Source organism: Chelonia mydas, chromosome 1 (genome assembly GCF_015237465.2).
Source record: "Chelonia mydas isolate rCheMyd1 chromosome 1, rCheMyd1.pri.v2, whole genome shotgun sequence".
Taxonomy (NCBI): domain Eukaryota; kingdom Metazoa; phylum Chordata; order Testudines; family Cheloniidae; genus Chelonia; species Chelonia mydas.
In genome coordinates, this window is record NC_057849.1 from 111,130,699 (window position 1) to 111,154,160 (window position 23,462).

Consider the following 23,462-nt stretch of genomic DNA (forward strand, 5'->3'; position numbering starts at 1 on the left):
TCTCCCATCTTCTCCTCTCAGAAAGGTTTGTGTTGTCAGAATAGCTGCCATATGTCAAACAGTAGGAAAATTCCCTCCAGATTCAGTTTTTAAACACACACACACACACTTACATCAGTGGACAAAAGACTTGCTGATCTGTAGAGAAAGAAGGGACTGGGGAAAGTAGAAGAATGAAGTGATCAAAAAAAAAAAAGGTAGGGAGGGAGGAAAAAGCCAAAACAATTGACTTTTTAGAAATTTTACTTTCAGAAGTTTGGCAGCCCATTTTATCTATGTTTTTTCCCCACATAAAATAATAAATCAGTAATGTAATAAAGAGGTTACTTACCAGTGTTGTTCTTCCAGAGCATCACCTCTTCCTAGTCACTCTTGTGGGATTAGCAACTCCCGGCATTAAACTGTAGAATCTTCTTGCCAGCAGTGAATGTTAGAGCTGCTCATTTCTCCCTCCTCCAAACCTCATGGAGGATTCTGAGGATAACATGAGGGGAAATGTGCCCAAGAGCTTTCAGTTCCTTCCCTAATGTCAGAATTCTTTTCCTGAGACTCCAAAGAAGCAGGGAAGGTGGCTGGGGAGTGTGACTATGTAGAGATGATTCTCATAGAAGAGCTACTTAAAAGTAACCTCTCTTCCTTCTTCAAGTGGCCTCTCCTTATTCCTACTTGTGAGAGATTAGCGAGCAGTACAACCCACTAGGAAGGTTAGCTGAGATGTAGTAGGTCAACAAGGACTGCAAAACTCCCAAAATGAGCATTAGCTCTGGATGTCAGTCAAGAAAGTGCTGGAAGTGACCTCACTTTCGCTCTCCCAGCTCAGATCTCAGATAAGCATCGGATTCAAGTACATACAGCTCTTTGAGTAAGAACATTGCAAATCCTATGAAGACAGAAGGCCTACAATGGATGCTGCCTTCAAATTAGTTGCATGTCTGTTTTGATATATCCAGGTGAATGAACACCTGGCAAAACATAACAAAGGTGTAAAGGAGACTTGGTAAACTACAGAGAAATTAGTGGCCTGTATTAGATGAAAACAGAGATACTGTGGAAATGGGGATGAGGACACTGACTAAATCATGCTTCTTATATGGCTACAGTTTGTAGAATATTGGCCAGTATCTCATTAAGTCATAGACTCTCAAGGTTAGAAGGGACCTCAGGAGGTCATCTAGTCCAACCCCCTGCTCAAAGCAGGACCAATCCCCAATTTTTGTCCCAGATCCCTAAATGGCCCCCTCAAGGATTGAGCTCATGACCCTGGGTTTAGCAGGCCAGTGTGCAAACCACTGAGCTATCCCTCCCCCCTCCCATAGACTGCAGCTATGGTTATGAGGGATATCTGCCCAGCTATATGTTACAGATACTAAATAGATCAGAGGCCACAAGACCTTTGTGAAACAAGACTCTGACCCCAAAGCAACTGAGATACACATATAAGAAAGAATATTCCAGGGGCAGCTAATAAATACATCCACTTGCAGTACTCACAGCACAATCAGGTGCATTGTGCCAAAAATGTGGATTTTTTTATAGCAGCCATGACAGCAGATCAGTCAAAAAATCATTCCTTCTAATCTCCCCCTCCCCCCACTCACATGCTGAAAGAAGTGGTATTAATCAACCTATGTAGGTTTTTAAACCTAACACACATGGACTAATGGTCTGACAATTTAATTTTTTAAAAGAGATACTAAAGTAATTTTTTCATTACCAGAGTGAGGCTAACATCTGGAAACATCCCTTTTGCTGTTGGTGCATTCTTAGAACTTTAAAACAACCGAACAGATGAGAATTTTAATGTAGTACCAAATAATTTATTAAAAGGCCGAGGGCTTTGTATGTCATGTTCCAATCAGAAGATCACTTTTATAGTTGTGTTTTAAAGACCCTGAATTCTGGGCCTTTAGCTGAAATGCTTAAAACACTTAACACAGAAAAACTCCTTACCGTACTAGTAATACTATATAAAAAGAAAAAAAATATAAAAATTATTTGTAACTCTCCATAATATTTGTAACTTTGTAATATCACCATTTTCTTTCCTTGCCAGTTCTGTCCTTTTGTATTTGATCATTTCCGCTCCCCCCCCCACCCCATTGCCCCCTTCCCCCACCCATTTCTTCCTTGCGTCCAATGATACTTACAAATGAATAGCCTTGTTAGCTGGAACTGACAAACTTATTTTCTTCACTTCTTTGACCTTAGAGCACCCAATTCCTCTTACCACGCAGAATGGAAGAGATGTCTAGGGAAATGCTAGGTTGTTCACTAGGTGGAGTAGCCCAGCTCTCATTCCCTTGAGGTTTGGCAACATGAAGGCAAGAGTTTGAGGTTGGGTCACGGTATATTAGCCTCAGCCTCATTTCTTATTCTTGACAAAACCTCAGAGGGAGAGATTCGAGGGCCAACAAAAAAGAATGCCTGCTCAGTCACCTGAAGCCTGAGGATCTATGGGAAAACTTGGTTCCAACTATGTAGATCTTGTGTCATCCTTTGAGAGGGCCTGCCTCTCCATGCTGCCCGTGGAACACCAGCTCCTAGTCTCACAACTCATTCAGAAGCCATGATGCCATGTTTTTTTCACATGAGCGACAGTGGGAAATTCTAGAGAGTTGCCACAGCTTTGCCCCCTTTCAGTCTTGCAAGTCTGCCCCAAAACCAGCAGAACCCCAACTTCATGCCACTCACGCAGAAGGGCTTCCAAGGTCTCATAGCAAGACTAGGAGATTAATGTCATTTTGGGTCCATTCTCCTCCATCTCACATTTTTGGAGCCATTATAGTAGAATTTCAGCTCTTTTTATCCCCTTCATGTTGCACAGCAAAAGAGATGTTAGACTCCACATACAGAGTCATAATTCACAGAGCAGAAACCTATAAATTATAGGTGCCACATAATAATTACAACAGTTATAAAATCCAAAATCAAAATACAACACATGCAAGTGAAGTGCCAAACCAAGGCCACAGAGCCTAGAATAATCATCACCTCCGCTCCCTCCAGAGAGCACTGTCACAGGGTGCACTCACCGCTCATAGCGCCTCTTCCCAGCCGTCCTGGGGATTAGCTCTGCCAGATGTTGTGCCCTCCTCAGGTGGTGTCTCTTCTGTCATCCTCTCATCCTATGAACCCCTCTCACTCCAGGAACTGCAGCGTCCCTTTCATGACCCGGCCTGCTCCCTTGACATGGCTCCCCCTTCCAGGGGGGTGTCACAAAATCTTTCCAGAACAAATCATCCCAGGCAGTACACTGTCCTTGGCCTGGCCTGTGCCATGTCCCCAGTGACTGGTAAAGGACCCCAGGCACCCTCTACTCCAGGTGCCAGCTCAGGGTCCTTCCAGTCAGCAGCCAAGGCCTGCACTCCTATTCCTTGGTGCTTTCCCCCAAGCCTTCGCCTACCTTCCTGGATTCCCTCCTCTTTGGGTTTGCCAGCCTCCCAACTCCCTCCTCCCAAGGAGTAACTGTGGATTACCCTTTATAGTACCAACACACCTCCCTTCATCCAGGGAGCGACTGCAGATTTCCTCCCTGAAGCCCCTTTCTGCTCTCAGCTCCTGGGCTTTATACAGGCCTCTCCTTTTCCTGCTCAGCTAAGCCTCATTTAATCAACCCCTGCTCCCTGACTCCTCCTCCACATGCAGCCTGAGGAGTTAATTGGCTCAGCTTGCCACCTTCACTCCTCCTGGGCTTGTGTAGGATGGGACACCCCATCACAGCCACCTAATCAAAGACACAAGAGAAAAATGACATTGCTACTTGAAGGGGTAAGTGGCTACTTACAAGTTTGGCAACAGCTAATGTAAAAGTTTGGCTGTATATCGCCAAATTATTACAGGTTTAAAAGGCTCAAATTTGGGAGCTAAATTATTTCACAGTGGGTGTGATCTCGTGACGACTGAAGCCAACGGGAGTTCTTACACAGATTTCAATAAGCACTGGGTTGGGCCTCCAGTATCTCTTTGGCTGTATTTCTGGAAATGATACCATTATTGCACACCTCACAAATGCCATTTTTACTATTCAGCAATCTTCTCCAATTTAAGGTGAAATTCTATTGCCTGGGAGATTCTTCCTCTTAGTTAGCGATTTCAGTGTGTGGTTATGCAACATTTCCAAATTTGACAGGCTAATATTAGGCACCTAAATAAATGGACTGATTTCAACAGATGCTGCAGCTCCCATTTGGGAATTGCACCTCTAATAGACCACACATATAGGTGCCTAAATATGAAGTCACACTTTGAAAATTCTGGCCTGTGTTTACCAGATAGTTAGTCCTATACTTAGGACTAGATTTACACTTGTAGTCTTGGTTCAAGGTGCCTTGCTCAGGGCCAGTTACAGATTCCACACCTTCGTTGCCTTTCACCAGTCTAGATTTCAGTCCAACCCATATTCTAGGTTACCATTATTTTTTTTTCCATTTTGTCTTACTTCTGCTCCCCTCACAGCCCCTGCACGAGCTGTTCAGAAGGCAGTACGTTTCTAATGAGTATACATTGCCATTCATTCCCCTAGCAGAGTTTTACAGACAATTTTAAATACACGCTATTTACAGAGTTGCTGTGACACTGCCAGGTACTGTAAATGCACATATCTGTACACTGTGTATTAAGTATACTGTGAAAAAGCTGTGACAACCTCGCTGGTGTTCATCTAGAGCAGTATGCTTCAAGAACACCTAAGAAGTTACACACCAACATGGTGTCCTGCCAGCTTTGCTGCTGCTGACACTTCTATCCCAGTAGTAGGGTCCCCTGGGCCTGGCCAGCAGAAGGAGGAGCTGCCATTCTCTCACCACCACTCCAGATAGCTGCACTGAGGAGAAAAGGGCTCATCTGATCTTCGCTGCTGAGTACCGCCATGCCCAGCCCAGACATTGCATGGATCCTCTTGACTGGCCTCTAGAGGCACAGATTTTGGTTGGCATTACAAGGGGAAATCTTTGGAAGGGAGGGGAGACAAGATGATGATGAAAAGGGAAGAGAAGGTGAGTGGAACTTAGGAAAGGAAAGTGAAGTAGCAGGAGAAAATATTAGGGCAACAGGTAGGAGAAAAGCAGGTAGGAATAGGGAGGCAGAGGATAACAAATAGGGAGACAGAAAACTGGAGGAAGAAATATATGGCATGAATGGATAGTGTGGAGATCTGAGAAAAAGCAATGAGGAGAGAGAGAGACACAGAGAAAAGGAGAGAATTTGATGGAGATGGTCACTAGATACAGGAAAAGAAGGAATTAGATGGGGAGGGAATAAAAGAGGCAGAACACAGAAAGGGGAGTGAAGGAAAGGGAGGTGGGAGACAGAAAAGAGAAGGAAAACAAACAGATAAACCCACAACTTCAAGACTGGTCGCTGGCATTGATGTTTTATTCACGTTCATCCGAGTTTGTGTTTTAGGGGCGATATTCAGAATGTGCCTTATTATACATTTTAAATATTGCCCAACTTTTTTTCTTTTCAATCTGCACATCCATGAGGACTTCCAAAACCAGACTGTATTCAGTTCAAATACATGTAATAACTTTTAAAGTCCATGCAGGATATCCCTCCTAATATGGTTCATTTCAGTATCCACCGCTTCACTAAACAAAGAAAAATAATAATAAATGTGCTTTTCCATTTGTACATCGCATTGCACCAGCTTTTATGAAAAGCCATATATATTATCTGGGCAACATGTCCACAAACCTCCCCCCTGTGCCTGCCACCCAACGAGTGCAGTAGTGTTCTTTATTGTGAATTGGGCTTGCTAAGTACAAATAATTGTAATAGTCCTGCTGCGCACAGAAGAACTGTTCTTTAAAAGGAAAGAAAGCAAAAAAGTTACTTTAATACACAGCACCTAATCTGCGTTATGGACAAATGACTGGCTACATAGTGATTTAAAAGTGAAAGCTGTTTTTGTGTTACAAAAGCACATTCAAATGTGAAAACAAATGCAATTATTCTCTTAAAACAATCAAAATTATTTTTAATACCTTTTTGAAAAATAAGGCTGAAGGCAGAGTCTGAGTCCAGAGAAAACTTTGATGGCCAAATTATAATCTTCCTAAATAACAAGGTTTATAATGGAAAAGCTGACAAACCCGTAATGATATAACACTGTTAGCGGGTGTCTTTGTTACATTCCAATGGTATTACACACAGGTGCCTAAGAATGTAAAGTACACTGCCCTACAACATGGCCAGAATAGAGTGATTTCCATATGTGGTGCTGCATGCACTTAGAATTTCTCTGCCTGAACGATGTCTAAATCTTGAGAGATAATGTAAGTGACGTCATCTGCATTGGAACCAGCGTTAGGAATGTGGTCTGTGGATACAAACTAGACTTTCATAGTCTTGATGTATTGTTGGGTGGGAAAAGAGTGAAAGCTAATAAGGGTTCCCCCCCCCCCCTTTTATCCATCGAAAGCTGACAAAAGCTGGCAGCATATTTAACAAAAGACTTTCAAAACCTGGCAGTTTTCACTTCACCTTTTAATGCAGGTGCATTATTTGGCATATTCTTCAAAACCACATCCAAAGTAAAATCTTAGCTCATAATAAAATCTGCCAAATTATTAAATTTGATATCAGGCTTAAAATGGGTGTGATTACTAACACTTACATAAGTATATTTGAAAGACAACTCTGTTGTAGCATCAGAGTGGAGTTCGTTATGACATTTACTACAAAAAAACCCAATCGATCCCATTCCTAGGTAATCATAAGAAAATTCTTGTTCAATCATTCTGATCCTACATGTACTGAACTTTGAGCCTGAGAACAGACTCCGAGAATGGAAGACTCCTTGACATGCTACTATAGGACAGGGTAGGGTATCTATCTCTCAGTTTGAAGTAGGAAAGTAATGGTGTGAAGTGCAGAAATGGCTCTCTCTAATAGCATCTCTTGGTCCTATATTTGGGCAATCGTGTTCTACACCCTGACTGTTCCTCCTGTTCATGGAGGAATGACAAACTGTTAACAATATAAGAGTGGCTGAAAGCCTGACCAAGCAAAACAGAAACAGTTGAATTAATACATGCTTGAACTCAACTAAAAAAAGAGGAACGAGCTAGAGCTTGTTGGATTATCTAAAAGCAGACAAAGCAGCATATTATTTGCCTGTGTTACTTGAACTTCAGGGTAAGAATAGCTATTTTTGACTTGTTGCAGCCTGGAAGAATTGTATGGCATCACAGTTGTTTTCAGCCCATTCCATAGGCTGAACATTGATTTAAGTACCCCACTATCAAACTGTGATGAAGAAATAAATAGATAAAGATCACAGAAGGTAACGTTCAGTTCTGTGCAAAGAACTAGCACAATGGTAGAGAAATTCAGGGATTATTTATCCTTAATCTCCATTTCATATAGAAACTAATTTCATTTTTATATTTTGAATGGTCTAACAGCAAAGGGCGTTTTAATGGCTTATACCTAACTTCTTTTTGGACCAGGTCTGTCACAGAGAAGTGACCAGAGGTCAAAGTAGAAATGGGTGCTCATTCTGCAGCTTTAGAAATTTAGGGGAGGGGGGAATTAAAGAAAAAAATAGACTAAATAGCAAATAAAGACTTCCTTTTTGGGATCTATTTCGTACTATGGAATATAGTTTTCCAAGAAACATGGTAAAAGAGCCTCATCTGAGATATTTAGGTAGATTTGATAGAGCACTACAACATAAAGGGACCAATCCTGCACTGGTAGGCAGATAGATTAGATCACCTACTACGCAGTGCTGTTGTAGCTGTGTCGGTCCCAGGATATCAGACAGACAAGGGGCGTGAGGTAATATCTTGTATTGGACCAATGTCTGTTGATGAGAGAGACAACCTTGAAGAAGAACTCTGTGTAAGCTTGTCTCTCTAGGTGACCTAGTGGGTCTTTTCCATCTGTAACTTCTACGAGTCAAACCCTAAAGTCCTTTTTCAGGCAAAACTCATATTTAAACAAATGGGAAACTGAGTCAATGAAAGTTTTGCCTAAGTAAGGACTGATTACGGACTATTGGACTTGGTTCTATTATTTATTCATCGTAATTCACAAGAATCCCATGAACAGAATGGGGTTCTTAGTCATCAGTCCGGTTGCTAAGTCTTCTGCAAACTAACGGCTGTCTTCCAATATACACATTTTAAAGATTAAACAGATGTAATTATTTTATTTACATAGCACTGAAAGTGCCTGAGTTAACATACCAGTATATTTAAAATTCTATAGAAATAAATGCTGTTTCAATTTAAAAAAGGAAAGTGTAATAAATAATATTTATTTCCTTCCATACCAACAAATGAGGTTTGGAAGGTGTTTTGCCATTGTTATAGGAAAAAAATCTTTTTAAGTCATCTGCACTGTATTCTGTGTGCCAAGTTAAGAGTATGTATTTATCATTCCAAACACACAGTCACATTTTATATTGGGTAATATTTTTGCATTTTCTAAAAAACATTTTTGTTTATTTAAAGATCATGTATTTTTCTCTACTTCATAGGCCATGAGACATTTTTCATACCCTACCAGACAACTTAATTTCCTGTCAACCTTAAGTGATGGGCCAAGACCCCGAAATTCCGTACCACATTTCCCGGAACAGCAGAATAGCATTAGTCATTTTTCAGTTGTGGTGTGAATTTGCCAGACTAGGTCTTTGATGATTATACTATCCCCATGCTCCCACAAACACAGACTAGCTGTACAGTACTTTTAGTCTTAGAAGGATTAACTCACTAATACTTGCCTTTTGCTACACAAGGTAAATGTGAAGAATTTGTGATTTTTATCATTTTGCTTGACGATGACTACATCGTACCTTAGAATAGTTCAAAAACTTTTCAGTGTTTGCATTTGCAGACTTCTTTAAAAGTTCTTGCAGGAGTGATAAGAATGGTCTTTTCTAACCTTAATTTCTAATTCCTGTTTTGGAATCTTATTACAGTGAGATACTCAGAGTATTCCTAGCTTCCGGCTTAGTTCCCACTGTTTCTGTCTTTGCCTAGAGTCAAAAGAAGCTTGCAGGATTGGTATTTTGCCCCAGTTTGTGACCTGATTTTCCATTCTGAAAACATAGCACATGTATTGCATCACAGCTGAATTTTAAAAAATTACTATTGGTTTTTTGAAATCAACCATAGAAATCTGGCAGGGAAAAGAACCTATTAAGTTATCCTATCCATCTCTCTCTGTCATTGCTAATTGTTTTCTACAATAGATGTAAGGGCTTTGTCTTATAACAATGGTGATTTACAGTTTTTTCTAGATGATGGATTCTAGCTGGCAGGACCATATGAAGCATGTCGTCCTGCCAGGCTGCAAAAAATATGTATACTCCCTATGCAGTTTCACCAAGAGGAAGGCATTCTGCAGTATCGTTTACCACCTTCCCTAGAGTCTCCACTGGAAAAATGTAGCTTTAAATATTAATCAAGGCTCTATGGAAATCTCACTGATGGAGGCTGCCTGAGAGAGGCACTCATTTGATGAATCTCCTAGATGACCTTCCTGCGTTGTGGGTTGCACTGGCTAGCTCCAGACTCCATAGTGGAGCAGGGGTTGTGAGTGACTTGCGTCACTTTGACTCACTCTTGGCAGATATTCTGCTCCCAGTTCACACGAGGGGAACCTATTGAGGAAATCTGACCCTGTGTATATCATAAAACATTTTGTCTTTATACAGATTAATAAACCAGTCAGTGGGGCTTTGAAAATTCCCCCAAGTCCTATGCAAAAATATATATTAAATACATTTTTCAAAATGCCAGAAATGTTGCAGATTGTTGACATTACGGAAAATAAAAGTGGCTCTGTGGATTATTTTTTAATGAATGGGAAATTCAGTGAAACTAAGTGAGTGCTCTGCTTACTACGACTAGGTCAAGACATGGCTGAAACTTCACAAACTAAGCAGGGAAATTTATGGCAATTTTGTTACTATTGCAGGTGCTGGCATGACCTCTGGTGTTTCAGCCATTTTCCCAAGTACCTCTGGCACAAACACGCTCTCGCCTTTTCAGCATGCACACAAAGGTAAGAAAAGCTTCCCCAGGTTTATTCAGCAGCTATTTCTTCAGAATACAGTATCAGCTGGTATAATGTACTGTTGAACTGAAAACACCTCCCGTAAAATTACTTTGCACTATTTTCCCACATTTGAAGAATCACTAAAAATAATAATAATTTACAATGATTTCTTATTCCTGGATTAATCAATACTATTACTTCAGTGGAGATGGACTTAAAATGGACTTCAACTGAGTTGTACTGATTTATGTCGACAATTAATTTAGCTCATTATTTCTAGCAACAAGGAAATGTTATTATGCCCCAGCAGAGCCTGGCCAGAAATGTGAAAATAATTTAACATAACTATGTGGCCATTCTCTTTTTGGACTAAACAAACAGCTCTACAATATTATTTTTGGTTTTTCAAAAATACATGAAAATAAGAACACTATATACATAGTGGGGGGGAAAAACAACTAATAAAAAATTATCAAAGCTGACCATTGTGTGTCTGTTTTTGTGATGTTGGAAGCCACGTTTCCAGACATTTTATGTCTCATTTTTAATTCAGATTCCCACACTCTTTGAAGTATTTATAATTTTCTATAACTCTACATGGCTTTTTAGATCCTAGCTTATTGCCTCTGATTTTCATCTCTGATGTTACCTACCTGATTCTAAATTCATCTTCCGTCAATGCTATGTGCGAAATCTGTGTTAGAAAAGCAAGTATAACAGTTTTTTTTGCGGATTGTGGCTTGATCTTCTCCCTTTTCTTACCTCTCTTTTGAGGACATTAAAAACCCCTTGAAGCAAAATGACATCAACATGATCAAACACTCCTTCTGAAGCATGGGGACTATATGTTAAAATATTCAGATGCTCTTTCTGAAGTAAGGACGGATGTATTTACCCCTATGATGAATTTATTTCATGAATGAACTCCAGACATTGAGAGAAATATATTAAGTCAGCTTTTAAGTTATTTATTATCATTATTGACTCTGTCTTTGGCTTTCAGTTTTTCTCTCTGATATCACACACACAAAATTTTGGCTTGAGCGCAAGATCATGTCTCTTTGGATCCCACTCCCACTTCACTGCTGAGGGAGGATTTACTTTTCATGGCACTATTTATCTGAGGCATAATGAATCTCTTTGACATTCGTTCTTAAAAAATTCTTTGCTGATGCCTAATTTTCATCCTGGTTTTATTAACTTATTTATATTCTGATATAAACGTTAATTTGACTTATTTGAAAATTCCAATCAGGCTATTGAGTGTACCATACCACAGAGGATGATCTGGTGAATGCGAATTATGCATTATTCAGTTCTGCTAATTCAGTTCCCTTTCAGTTTTGTTTCATTTTTCAGCATTCAGTAGTATTGATCATAGTATTCTTCTGATGTGCTTATTGTCTGTTGTTAAGCTGCCAGATACTGCTTTGGCTTGAATCCTACTGAAGAAAGCAGTCAGCCATGGGTCAGTTTAGACCTCAGCCAGCTTCTCTGTGCCTTGCCTGAGGGATTAGTGATAGGACCAATGCTCTTCTGAATGTATATGTTACTATTGGGTATTATTCTTTAGGAACTATAATGTATATTTTCATTGTTGGGCAGACACTGTCCAGACCTACCTCATGCTTCCAGCCAGTTGTCAGGCTGCTAACATGATATCCAGTTACAGATGTCACATTATTTAATAAAATTATCCAACTAAAGCTGGTTGCTAGCGGGTTTTAGGTGGTTGTTATGTTAAGCACCTAGCCTAACAGTTCATTTTACTGAGCCTATCTCCTTAGCATAAAGACAGTGGGTGTTAGAATGACATATTTGTCAATGGCCTTATACTCAGATTTCATAACAAGAACAGCCTTGTACTTTCTTCCGTATATTGCTCTGAAAAGAAACAATTAGAATCATTTATCAATTATTCCCTTTTTCAAATCTTACTACTGTAATTCCTTCTTTGTGGGTGCTCCCAAAGATATATTGTCTAGACAACAGCAGCTCCTATTCTGATGATTGAATTTTTCCTTGTTTTAAGATCCCTTTTTTGGCTCCCCATCACATCAAAGTTGTATAATTTATTTTTAAGCAGTGGTTTCATCCCAGAGAAGCATCTGTAAAAATGGCATCAGACAGGTTTTATAATCCATACAAACCAACACAAATCAAACTATACATATTAGAGTTTTCACCTGCACTTCTGATAAATCTTCCAACAGAAGAATTTTAAACACGTTCACACTGATGGAACATTACCAGCTGTACACCTTCTTTGTGTGTTGGTGGTGTAGGTCTATGAAAAGAAATTACACATTTTGTTGTTTTACTGACTTGTTTAATTGTTCTATAAAGGAAAGCTAAATAACTGATTTTACAATTAAGAGAATGTCCAGCTTTCACTCAGGGTTGAGAGCTAGCAGCTGTTCACAGTTACACACAATTAACTGCAATACCGTATGTTATGATACGGAGGAACACCATTTTCTGTCTGAGAAAAAGCCAAATCCTATCTTCAGATGTGCACACACAAAGACCCCACTGAAGCCAGCTGTGAGTGCAACCATGGGCAAAACTGGGCCTATAAGTCTGTTATAATTTCCAGCCGACATAAATTTCAGCATACTATTTTCACCTGTTCGTAACAATGACAAACCTCATTCTCTCAGGAGCAGAATGACAGTGGCAGAAAAGAAAATTACCAAAGGAATTTCATCCACATATTTAATTTTCATAAATTTCCTTTTTACAATAAGTAAAGCATAAACAAAATTTAATGAAATAGTTTGTGTATATAATTCTAAAAAACTGAAATATGAAAAGAGGTCAAATTTTGGTAGCTCATATTTCTTCTTATTGAAACATTGGAAGTTTCACAAGGTAATTGGAAGAGCATAGTATATTTTCCTCTTCATACATAATTTCTTTTAATATTAGAGGATATTATAGCTTCCTTCATCTCTGCAGGACTACACGATCTAGTGTTTGTTGTAAGTATTATTAACTATTGTAGAACGAACTACACTGATATGTAAAATTCTGTATATTGGTTGGCTTTTGAAGCATAAGAGCTAACTTCTGCAGTGCTTCATCCAGCAAAGCTCCAGTTCAAATAAATTAATTAAGTTTTAAGTAAATAAAGAAATGAACTAGGGATTAAGTTTAGTGCAGATCTCAAAATGATAAACATTCTTTGTTTTTAATAATGGCTCCTTTACAATAAACTATTTCTTTGTGTCTCCAGCAGATCTTTCAGGACAAGGGCATCTGGCTACTGCTCTTATAATTGCCATGTCTACTATATTCATAATGGCTATTGCCATTGTCTTAATCATCATGTTTTACATTGTGAAAACGAAACCTTCTGGTCAAGGTAATTGTGCGGCATAAGAAATTCCAGTTGCAAAATGCTATCTCCAGACAACTGCTGAGAATGACTATTAATAAGTTACATTCTTTATATTCTAGCCTGTTGCACAAGCCATTCAGTCGAAGTCCAAGCGAATATGCAAGAAGAGAAGAAAGACATACAAGGTTTGAGCTGTTTTATGGTTTCCACTTTCTCCACACCAGATAACACAGGGCTTAAACTCCCTTAATCCATCTTCCTGTGCAATTCCCCTTTTTAATTGTTTAAACTCCAATTCCATTTAGTAAAGGAATATGCAAAAGGTTTCTGTACCACCAAAATTGCACTTAATCCTGTGATAGAAATTAAAAGTGTAGAAGAATTCAGGGAGATTTAGGTTTGTAATAAGACTGCCAGCTGATGAAGCTAGTGAGGCAAAACACACATTTGCAAACTCTCTGTCAATTAAATGTCTTTATTTTTTGATTTGCAGAAAATGTTGTGATTTTCTCAGAGAAAGAGGAGTTTGAAAAACTGACAGCAACTCCAGCTAAGACTGTTAAAAGGTATGTGAAAAATAAACATTATTTTAGCTTGGTTAAGGTGGAAAAGGAACATAACCATTTCCAGATACTTGAGGAAAAGGAATTATTTAGCCTGGCACAAGGGAATACAACAAGAAAAAAAGGAGATGCAATTAAGACAAGGGGAAAATAGGCTAAAAGCTTCCTGATGGTGCGATCTAATGGAATGAGGAACAGTCTGCCACAGGAAGTGCCAGAAACCCCATTGCTTGAGTTTTTTAAAGCTAGACCTGGGAGTTGAAAATGTGCTAACAATCTTGCAGCAGCAGGGAAAAGACTAGATGACTTAATACGTATTTTCCATCTCTAATTTCTAAAATAGGATGGCAGATGCTGGGGTTGGGGGCTGATCATCCCATCTCCTTCTTCAGCCCTACAAGGCTCTGTCATCTTTCCTGACAGCTTCATTTTGGTAGTGTGTGCCAGGAATGTGGTTGTCAGGTACGTGCTCTTCATTAATCTTTTCCCTGCTGCCTATCAGCCAGCACGGGAGAACACATTTCCTGCTCCACACACCAAAAAAGCACTTTGTCCCTAACTTTATTGCTCAGCATCTAGATGGCACAGAGTCACACAGGTCAGTAGCCTTTATATTATTGATGGGTTGATATGACCAATGGTCTCTTAAAACCATAGTAACCTGGGTCCAATTTTTGTGCTCCCTAAGAGCTACCGTATTAGAATTAGCAGAGTGAGAACCACCATTAGAAATGTCATTTGGTCTGGAGGCTCTCAGAGCACATGAGGAACGATAGCAGGGACCACAACAGCATTCACAAGTTCTTAAGCTTCCTGGTACTAAAAACCTTACTACACAGATAATCAGTGCCACAGTTACAGGTATATAAATGAACATATAGCAATACCAAAGGTATCCAGCATAAATGCTCTCCTACTCACATCTCCAAGGGTACCACCAAGATGGGTGGCTCTCTTAGTAGATGGTCATCTGTGGAGGGCCTCTTGATGGATTCTTCCTCCCTGTTCATGCTGATGAACCCCTTTTATGCTGAGTTACACTCACACCCATAACCCTCCTACATATGCATGAAAATTCCAACCCCTTTTTCCTTATCAGGACTTCCAAACCCCCTAAAGTTTGGGGTGCCCCACTTTTCAAAGGCTAGCCTCTTAGTTCCCCATATTTGCATTAGCATTTACATCAACAAGGCCCCATGGCAACCTGCAGTTGCTGCAGAATTTTCTGTGATGTTACAATTGGGTGCCTTGCAGTCCTGACAGGTACATTGCTGCGTATTTCCCCAAACATTACTCATTGTCACATTCTTTACAGTAATCTTGTAACATTACTGGTACAGGATTATTCCTGGGTCACCTGCTTATGTCAACCCTTCTTTTAGGCCTAAGGCCTTATGCAGCTAACCTAAAATCACACCAGCCTCAGCTTGTAGGGCTTGCATGACAGCCTCACTTTGCTTACATACCTAACACACACTGTTCTCTCATAAATGTTTGTCAACCTTATACCCTTATAATACTATCCTACTTATTCCTGTACTCTATCTACATCTATTCATCACACATTGATTACGTATCTATTGCTGTGGTTAATTCATAACACAATTAAATGATTCTATGAAATAATCGGCTAGATGACACAATGAGCTTTGTACCACACTACAAAGACTACGTCTACACTATAAAGCTAAGGGTGTGATTCCCAGCTTGCCAACACATAGTCCTGCTAGGTCAATGAGGGAAAAGTATAAAGAGTAGTGTAGCCAAACAACATGGGCAGCCTGAACTACCGGGCGATGCTAGGCTACTCTTTATATTCGTGCTAGCTGCCATCCAACTAGCACAAGTACATGAATGCAAGCTTGGAATCACACCCCTACCTCGAAGTGTAGACGTAGGTAAAGTCAGGAAGAGCTAGAATTTGGCCCCGAGTAAAGAAACATTTTTTTTTAAATCCTCCTTGTTCTCACGCAGGTGTTCATGACTGTGTAACTTAAATAGAGACAGTTGCACATACATCTTCAATAGCAGGGTCAAGCTTTAATTACATGCTCCCGCAGCAGCGACATTTTTAAAATAAAAATATTATTCCATTGACTCTAAGATAGAAGAAAAGACAGAATTGGACTCACTATCAGAGGCTGCATTGCTGTAACCTTACCCTTAATTTTTCAGTGAAAATGATGCATCTTCCGAGAATGAACGACTTCTAAGCCGTAGCATGGACAGTGATGAAGAAGCTGCTGTCGATAAACAAGGGACCCCAGACCTGTGCTTGTTATCTTTAGTTCATCTCACCAGGGACAAATCTTCCACAAATAACAAATCAACTGGGGTAAGGCTTTTTTCAAAGCTGAAAATGGAAACGAATTTTGATAGGTTTTTTTAAGAAACACATGCACAAATCATCACCTCAATAAAACAATGAATTATAATGCGGATCAGACTAATCTACAGGAAAGTTTTGCATGGTAATAAGAAATTGTCTGACAATCTCCTCTGTAGAGACAGCATATAGTATTCCTTCAGTATGCCAAAAATGCTGTGTGTGCATATAAAATGCACTGTAAAGGGCTGAGAAATTAAGCACCCAAAAGTCAGGAAATTCAAAAGCAGGTTTCCTACAACAATATTAACTCTGCTCTCTGGAACTCTGTACAATTTAGGTTATAAATTTGAACCAAAAAAATCAATAATACAGCACGGCATGCATTTAAACAGGCAAATTAAGAAAGAAAAATTTAGTCTTGGTTTTTCTGTTTAAATGCATGCCTTGCTGTATTATTGACTTTTTGTTAAAATTTATACCATAAAATGTACAGCGTTCAGAAGAGCAGCGTTAATGTTGCTGTAGGAACATGAGCATATGAACAATGGGGCTAGCCTAGTGTTATAGTGGGAACCTTAACTTTTGAATTTCCTGACTTTTGGGTGCTTAAGCACAACATGCTCATTTCTACACCTTAATGTTTCATTAATATTCATTTTTGTACATAGTTTTCCTGTTTATTTTTCAAAGATACAAGAGTCACATGGAAGGTGGCTCCAATATTCCAAAGAACCGTACCTGCGCCATCTCACTGTTTGGTTTCTCTACTTGTGGCCTACATTCCTTCCTGCTGGCTGGCTTCCTCACAGTGTATTTAAAGGCAGCTAAGGGCATATAAAGACATGTGTAAGGTGCTTCAGCACATACCAGACTTTTAACCCATGTTAACATTAAAGCATACTTAAAAAGAAAATGCACATATTCATATGGATATGTTTTATACTTTCATAGCTTTCAAAATACTATACCAACCACAATGAAGTCAGTCAGGCCAAGATAGTAGTTTGTAGTATCAACCATTTTTGGGTTTTCCAAGACTGAAAAAGAATCTTTAAAAAAAAAAAAGTTTGAAAAATCTCTTTCCACACTTGCATAGTTTAACTGGCTGAAATGATTTAGCTCAAAACTTTCCAAAATAGCTCATCTTTCCACTAAGACTGGACACGGAAAGCTTCAGCCCCAAGAGAGATGCTTTTAGCAAGTTATGAACAGCTGAAAATTATCATGAACTCTTGACATGTATGAGTTTGTGTTATCTGTCCTTAGGTATTTCTAATGCACTCTCATCATGAACTGTAGGCACCATTGTCTCGCTATACTTCATGTTGGGTTGAAGTCTGGTACACAGGTTCTCAGACCAAGTGGCAATGTCATAAGAAAAGGCTCTAAAGACTGTATATACAGTAGATACATCCTCAGAAGTATTTCTTTGGCTTGTAATCTTGTCTAAAGCATAGATCCCTTATCCCAGACCTCTCCCCTGAAAGATGGTTATGACGACTTGAGACCCTCTTAACAGATATAAAACAAGGTCTTTGGTGGAAATACAGATTGTGATGAGACACTCAGCTTCCATGCCTCAGATTTTAGGACCAAACCAGGTTCCATGCCTTGGAAGAGCACTAAAGTACTTGAGGGGTGCAGATGAAATAGTATTTATAAGACAGACCATAGAGCTCAGCGGGTGTTGAGTGAGGCTAAGGACAGCTAGAGAGAAAGGTAGAAAAATATCGAGAATTTCAAAGCTAGATTTGGCAGGCTCTTTGCCTTACTCTGGACTGCTCCTCCCTGTTTAAAAAAAAATATTTTGCAATGAGTTACCACACAGAGGATCCAAGATCAAAACACAAACGTAGCCACTTGCTTGTGGGCTAGGCGCAGTACAGAATCAGCAACCTCAGCCTTTGGAAAAGAAGACAGTCTCTGGCATCCCTCTCGCTGGACTTGGGAGGGAGGTGTTAGTTAGTCTCTCTCTGCCCCAGAGACAATCAGCACGGAAGGGAGGCTGCCGATGGAGAGAGAAAATGGGGATGCTTTAAGAGGAACTCTAAAAACCCCTTAGGAAAAACAATGAAAGCTCCTACCATGTTTGTAAAGTGGCTACTCCAAATGCACAACAGTTACTGCACTTCGAAAACCCCAAACTTGCAAGTTTTTATTATGAAATAAATAACACCAAGAATATGTAAAATCCCCATTTAATAGCTGTATTCCCATCTCATTATGTTCAAAATACCTGCAGACCTAATGTGTCTACATGACCGGTCAAGTGAGCAGCAGTCAATTGGGGGTCCACAACCACAGGCCTGGAAATCCAACTGATTGATGTACCTGGGCTTTTATAGGCCAGTGAAAACAAACCAGACAAGATCGTCCCAGAAACCCAGAAGCTCAAGCAGGCTTTTTTCAGGGTGTTTTCTAAAAACATTTGTGACAACTGGTGAGTTTGTGAAACAAGTGCTTGAGTCCCATGATAGAGAGAAATTTTCTAATAGCTTGCTCCTAGCTAGAGCTGGCTGGAAGACAACAATTCTGTATTCTGACAGCTTTCAAGGTTTTAAAATTGTTTTCATTTGGCACTAGAATAAAAACAAAACCTTTTCAACTTTTTTGCAAAATAGAACTGTGTTAAAACATCTGGTTTCAGATTGAAAAGGTCAGGTCAATTCATGTCTCTCTCATCAGAAGTGATCAGAGAGCCCTAGACCTCAGACCCCCTTCTTGTCTAAATCAAGATGGTTTTGCTTCAGCTTTGACAAACAAGCATATTTTGGCAAAAAAAGACATTTAATTGAAAATGTTCCAATCGGCATAATCTATCCCTAATGCCAACCAGCAACAACTCCTGCAAGTACAACCCTCTTGCAGCGTGCTGGGAGAAGTTATTCATCACAGCTGGTCCAATTTTGTGGACCTAACAATTTGGGGTATGCAGCTATAGTATTTAGTTTACTCGCTCCCTTGGGCAGGGTCTATAAAGGGAAATTAAATACTAAAACACTTAAAGCAGAAAGTTCATTAATCCAAATTAGATGACACTGTGACACAGAAAATGAGATCTCCAACAGTGGAAAGTGAAAACCAAAAAACATGTTTACTCTTAACTCATTTACACTTATCCTACTCTTCTATGAATCTTCAGAAGAGATCCTTGGAGACTTTATGTGCTAATGCAGTGGGTTCAGAGTCTTGGAAGAGGAGCCTCTAGAGAGCACCTCAAGAGGTTGCATTGTGTGTCTGGTGCGTCTGTTTGCCTAGTAATTATCTCCTCACATGACTGAAGAAATAATGAGGTACTAGTCTTTAAAATACGTTTTGTTGCTGCTCCCTTTAGATTCAAAGTCGAAGGAAAAAGATACTTGATGTGTATGCCAACGTATGTGGTGTTGCCGAAGGTGAGTGTGAACAAAATACGTACAAACTGACTGTATAGAATTAGATCTTAACTATTGGCTGTGGAATGTATTTCCTTTTGTCTTCATAACTGTCAAAAAATGGTCTACAAAAAGAAAATCCAAATTTGGGGTCAATTATAAATTGTATAATTTGTATTAGTTATTTATTTTAAGTAAATTGGATGAACACAAACTGATTAAAATATGTTCTGATAAGTTTAAAATTAAGATTTGGGAAGGATCAGATTTGTATTTCAGCTCTCAGCTCCCTCAAATCCTCCGCTCTGCCACCACATCCTGAAAACAATAGTTTCCAAGTTGGACAGTTTTTAAGGGTTTAATTCGATTTAGCACTTGATTATTTGTGTTACCTAGGCACAGTGGACATGGATTCATTTCACTACATCAAAGAGTACATAATCTTATTTAATTCTCTCTTTTTCTGTGTGTTCTATGGCTCAGTGCGATCCCAGGTCCCACCACACCACTGGTATTGAATTTGAAATGGAAAAAACTCTATCAGTCTCCAAATCAATTAAAGAGCGCAAATACAAAAGTCAGAATCATAGAAGTGTAGGACTGGAAGGGACCTCGACAGGTCATCTAGTCCAGACCCCTGTACTCATGGCAGGACTATGTAATAACTAGACCATTTCTGATAAGTGTGTGTCTAACCACCTTTCAGGAATGACGGAGATTCCACAATCTCCCAAGTTCCAGTGCTTAATTACCCTGACCGTTGGGCAATTTTTCCTGATGTCCAACCTAAACCTCCCTTGCTGTAATTTAAGCCTATTGCTTCTTGTCCTAGCCTCAGAGGTAAAGGAGAACAATTTTTCTCCCTCCTCCTTGTAACAACATTTACATACTTGAAAACTGTTATGTCCCTCCTCAGGCTTCTCTTCTCCAGACTAAACAAATCCAATTTTTTCAATCTTCCCTCATAGGTCAGGTTTTCTAGATCTTTAATAATTTTTGTTGTTTTTCTCTGGACTTTCTCCAATTTGTCCACATCTTTCCTGAAATGTGGCACCCAGAACTGGACACAGTAATTCCAGCTGAGGTCTTGTCAGCACGGAGTAGAGCGGAAGAATTACTTCTCATGTCTTGATTATAACACTCCTGCTAATACATCTTAGAATGATGTTCTCTTTTTTTTTTTTGTAGTGTTACACTGCTGTCTCATATTTAGCTTGTGATCCACTATGACCCCCAGATCCCTCTCTGCAGTACTCTTTCCTAGGCAGCCATTTCCCATTTTGTATGTGTGCAACTGATTGTTCCTTCCTAAATGGAGTACTTTGCATTTGTCCTTATTGAAGTTCACCCTATTTACTTCAGACCATTTCTCCAGTTTGTCCAGATCATTTTGAATTATAATCCTGTCCCGCAAAGCACTTCCAATTCCTCCCAGCGTAGTATCGTCCGCAAACTTTATAAGTGTACTATGTCATTATCTAAATCATTGATGAAGATATTGAACAGAACCAGACCCAGAACCGATCGCTGTGGGTCCCCACTTGATATGCCCCTCTAGCTTGACTGTGAACCACTGATAACTACTCTCTGGGATCGGTTTTCCAACCAGTTCTGCACCCACCATATAGTAGCTGCATCTAGGCTGCATTTCCCTAGTTTGTTTATGAGAAACTCATGCAAGACAGTATCAAAAGCCTTACTACTGTCAAGATATATCACATCTACCAGGCTTGTTACCCTGTCTAAAAAAGCTATTAGGTTGGTTTGACACAATTTGTTCTTGACAAATCCATGCTGTTACTTATCACCTTATTATCTTCTAGGTGTTCACAAATTGATGTTTAATTATTTGTTGCTGATACTGTCTCCTGTACTACATCTAGTATTATGGAGAAACTGTCTAGCAAAGAGCATCCATTCAGCCACATGATCAGTGCTAATATTGACCAAGATCTCCTATGGAGGTACTTCAACAATAAAACTCTTGCAGGAACTTATATGCATGGAGGCAGTAGGCATCATGGTACCACCTGTGCTCATCTCATCCCTGCAAGACCACCTTCCAATTATAGAGACAGAGAGAATCAGAGTCAGTGGAGAGTCAAACACTGAGCCATCTGTGGGAGAGGATTATTGTCAGCAGAGTATTCTCTGTGCCCTTAAATAACTGAATTTTGTACCACTAGAAAATTGGTGGCTGCTGGCCAGTTTGCAAAGCCAAAATGAAACTCTTATACTAAACATGCTTAGCTACATCTGTTGAAGTGCTCACTAGGGATACATCTACAATATATTCCCTGGGACAGCTACTTCAGGATTAGCTGAGAAAGGGATAAAGTAGTATGGCAATACACAACTCAGTTAAGAATCCATATGAGGAGAGATTAACAAGACTGGGATTTTTCAGCTTGGAAAAGAGACGACTCAGGGGGATATGACAGAGATCTATAAAATCATGACTGGCGTGGAGCAAGTAAATAAGGAAGTGTTATTTACTCCTTCTCATAACACAAGAACTAGGGGTCACTAAACGAAATTAATAGGCAGCAGGTTTAAAACAAACAAAAGGAAGTATTTCTTCACAGAACGCACAGTCAACCTGTGGAACTCTTTGCCAGAGGATGTTGTGAAGGTCAAGACTGTAACAGAGTTCAGAAAAGAACTGGATAAGTTCATGGAGGATAAGTCCATCAATGGCTATTAGTCTGGATGGGCAGGGATGCAAAACCATGCTCTGACGTGTCCCAAGTCTCTGTTTGCTGGGATCTGGGAATGGGCACCAGGAAGTGGATCACTTGATGATTACCTGTGCTGTTTATTCCCTCTGAAGCCTCTGGCATTGGCCACTGTCAGAAGAGAGGATACTGGGCTAGATGGACTATTGGTCTGACCCAGTATGGCCGTTCTTATGTTCTATGTTCTTATCTTAGTTATTTCCCACCCAAATTCACACATGCATTCTTCTCTTATCCTCTCTCCTGTTTCAGTTTTTTCTCTCTTTCAAGACTTTCCAATTTGATACTGTCATTTGGGGCTATTCATTTAGGCCTATCTGTGTCAAAATACTCATGTGTCAGTAACCCAAAGAGACGAGTACCAGGCAAAGTGTGTTACTCTCATGATTTTTTGGGTGTACCTATTATTTAACATTTAAAGCTTATGCTAATAATATTATAGTACTGAACAAGGGAACATTTCTAGTCGTCATCAAGATCTGTATATTGAACTTCTGACTCTTAGGAATTTTTAATTCACAGGTCTCAGTCCCACAGAGCTGCCATTTGATTGCCTGGAAAAGACCAGCAGGATGCTCAGCTCAACATACAACTCAGAAAAAGCTATTGTGAAAACATGGCGCCACCTTGCTGAGAGCTTTGGACTAAAGAGGGATGAAATAGGTGGTATGACAGATGGCATGCAGCTCTTCGACCGCATCAGCACAGCCGGCTACAGTATCCCAGAACTTCTAACCAAACTCGTGCAAATTGAGCGGTTAGATGCTGTTGAATCTTTGTGTGCAGATATTTTGGAGTGGGCGCAAGTGATGCCTTCACCTGAACAAGTGGTTACATCCTGATGTGAGCATCTTTTCCAAAGGATGTGCAAGAACATTGATCCCAAGAGCAATGCTTCAAGAGCACAGGGCAGAGACTTAAAAGAATCGGTGGTTTTCTCATACACTCCTCACATTCACCGCAAAGAATAAAGTGAGGCAAGATTTGCAACTGAATTTATCACCCACAAAATAAACAAGGGCAAAAATTCTTCTGAGAAGTTCAACATGAAATATGTAATTGAACAGAATGGCTTTTGTTAAACAGGTTTCAGAGTAACAGCCGTGTTAG

General features: G+C 39.6%; 1 protein-coding gene across 1 annotated transcript in view; it reads left to right on the top strand.

Annotated features, from left to right (window-relative positions):
• EDAR (ectodysplasin A receptor) overlaps window positions 1–23,462 on the top strand; it is a 102,613-nt gene extending 79,151 nt beyond the window's left edge. The window contains exons 6-12 of the mRNA XM_043536204.1: window positions 9,931–10,017; window positions 13,247–13,375; window positions 13,471–13,536; window positions 13,845–13,917; window positions 16,090–16,249; window positions 19,578–19,638; window positions 22,875–23,462. Coding sequence (XP_043392139.1) covers window positions 9,931–10,017; window positions 13,247–13,375; window positions 13,471–13,536; window positions 13,845–13,917; window positions 16,090–16,249; window positions 19,578–19,638; window positions 22,875–23,194 — 896 coding nt within the window. The 3' untranslated portion in view covers window positions 23,195–23,462. The remainder of the gene's footprint in view (window positions 1–9,930; window positions 10,018–13,246; window positions 13,376–13,470; window positions 13,537–13,844; window positions 13,918–16,089; window positions 16,250–19,577; window positions 19,639–22,874) is intronic.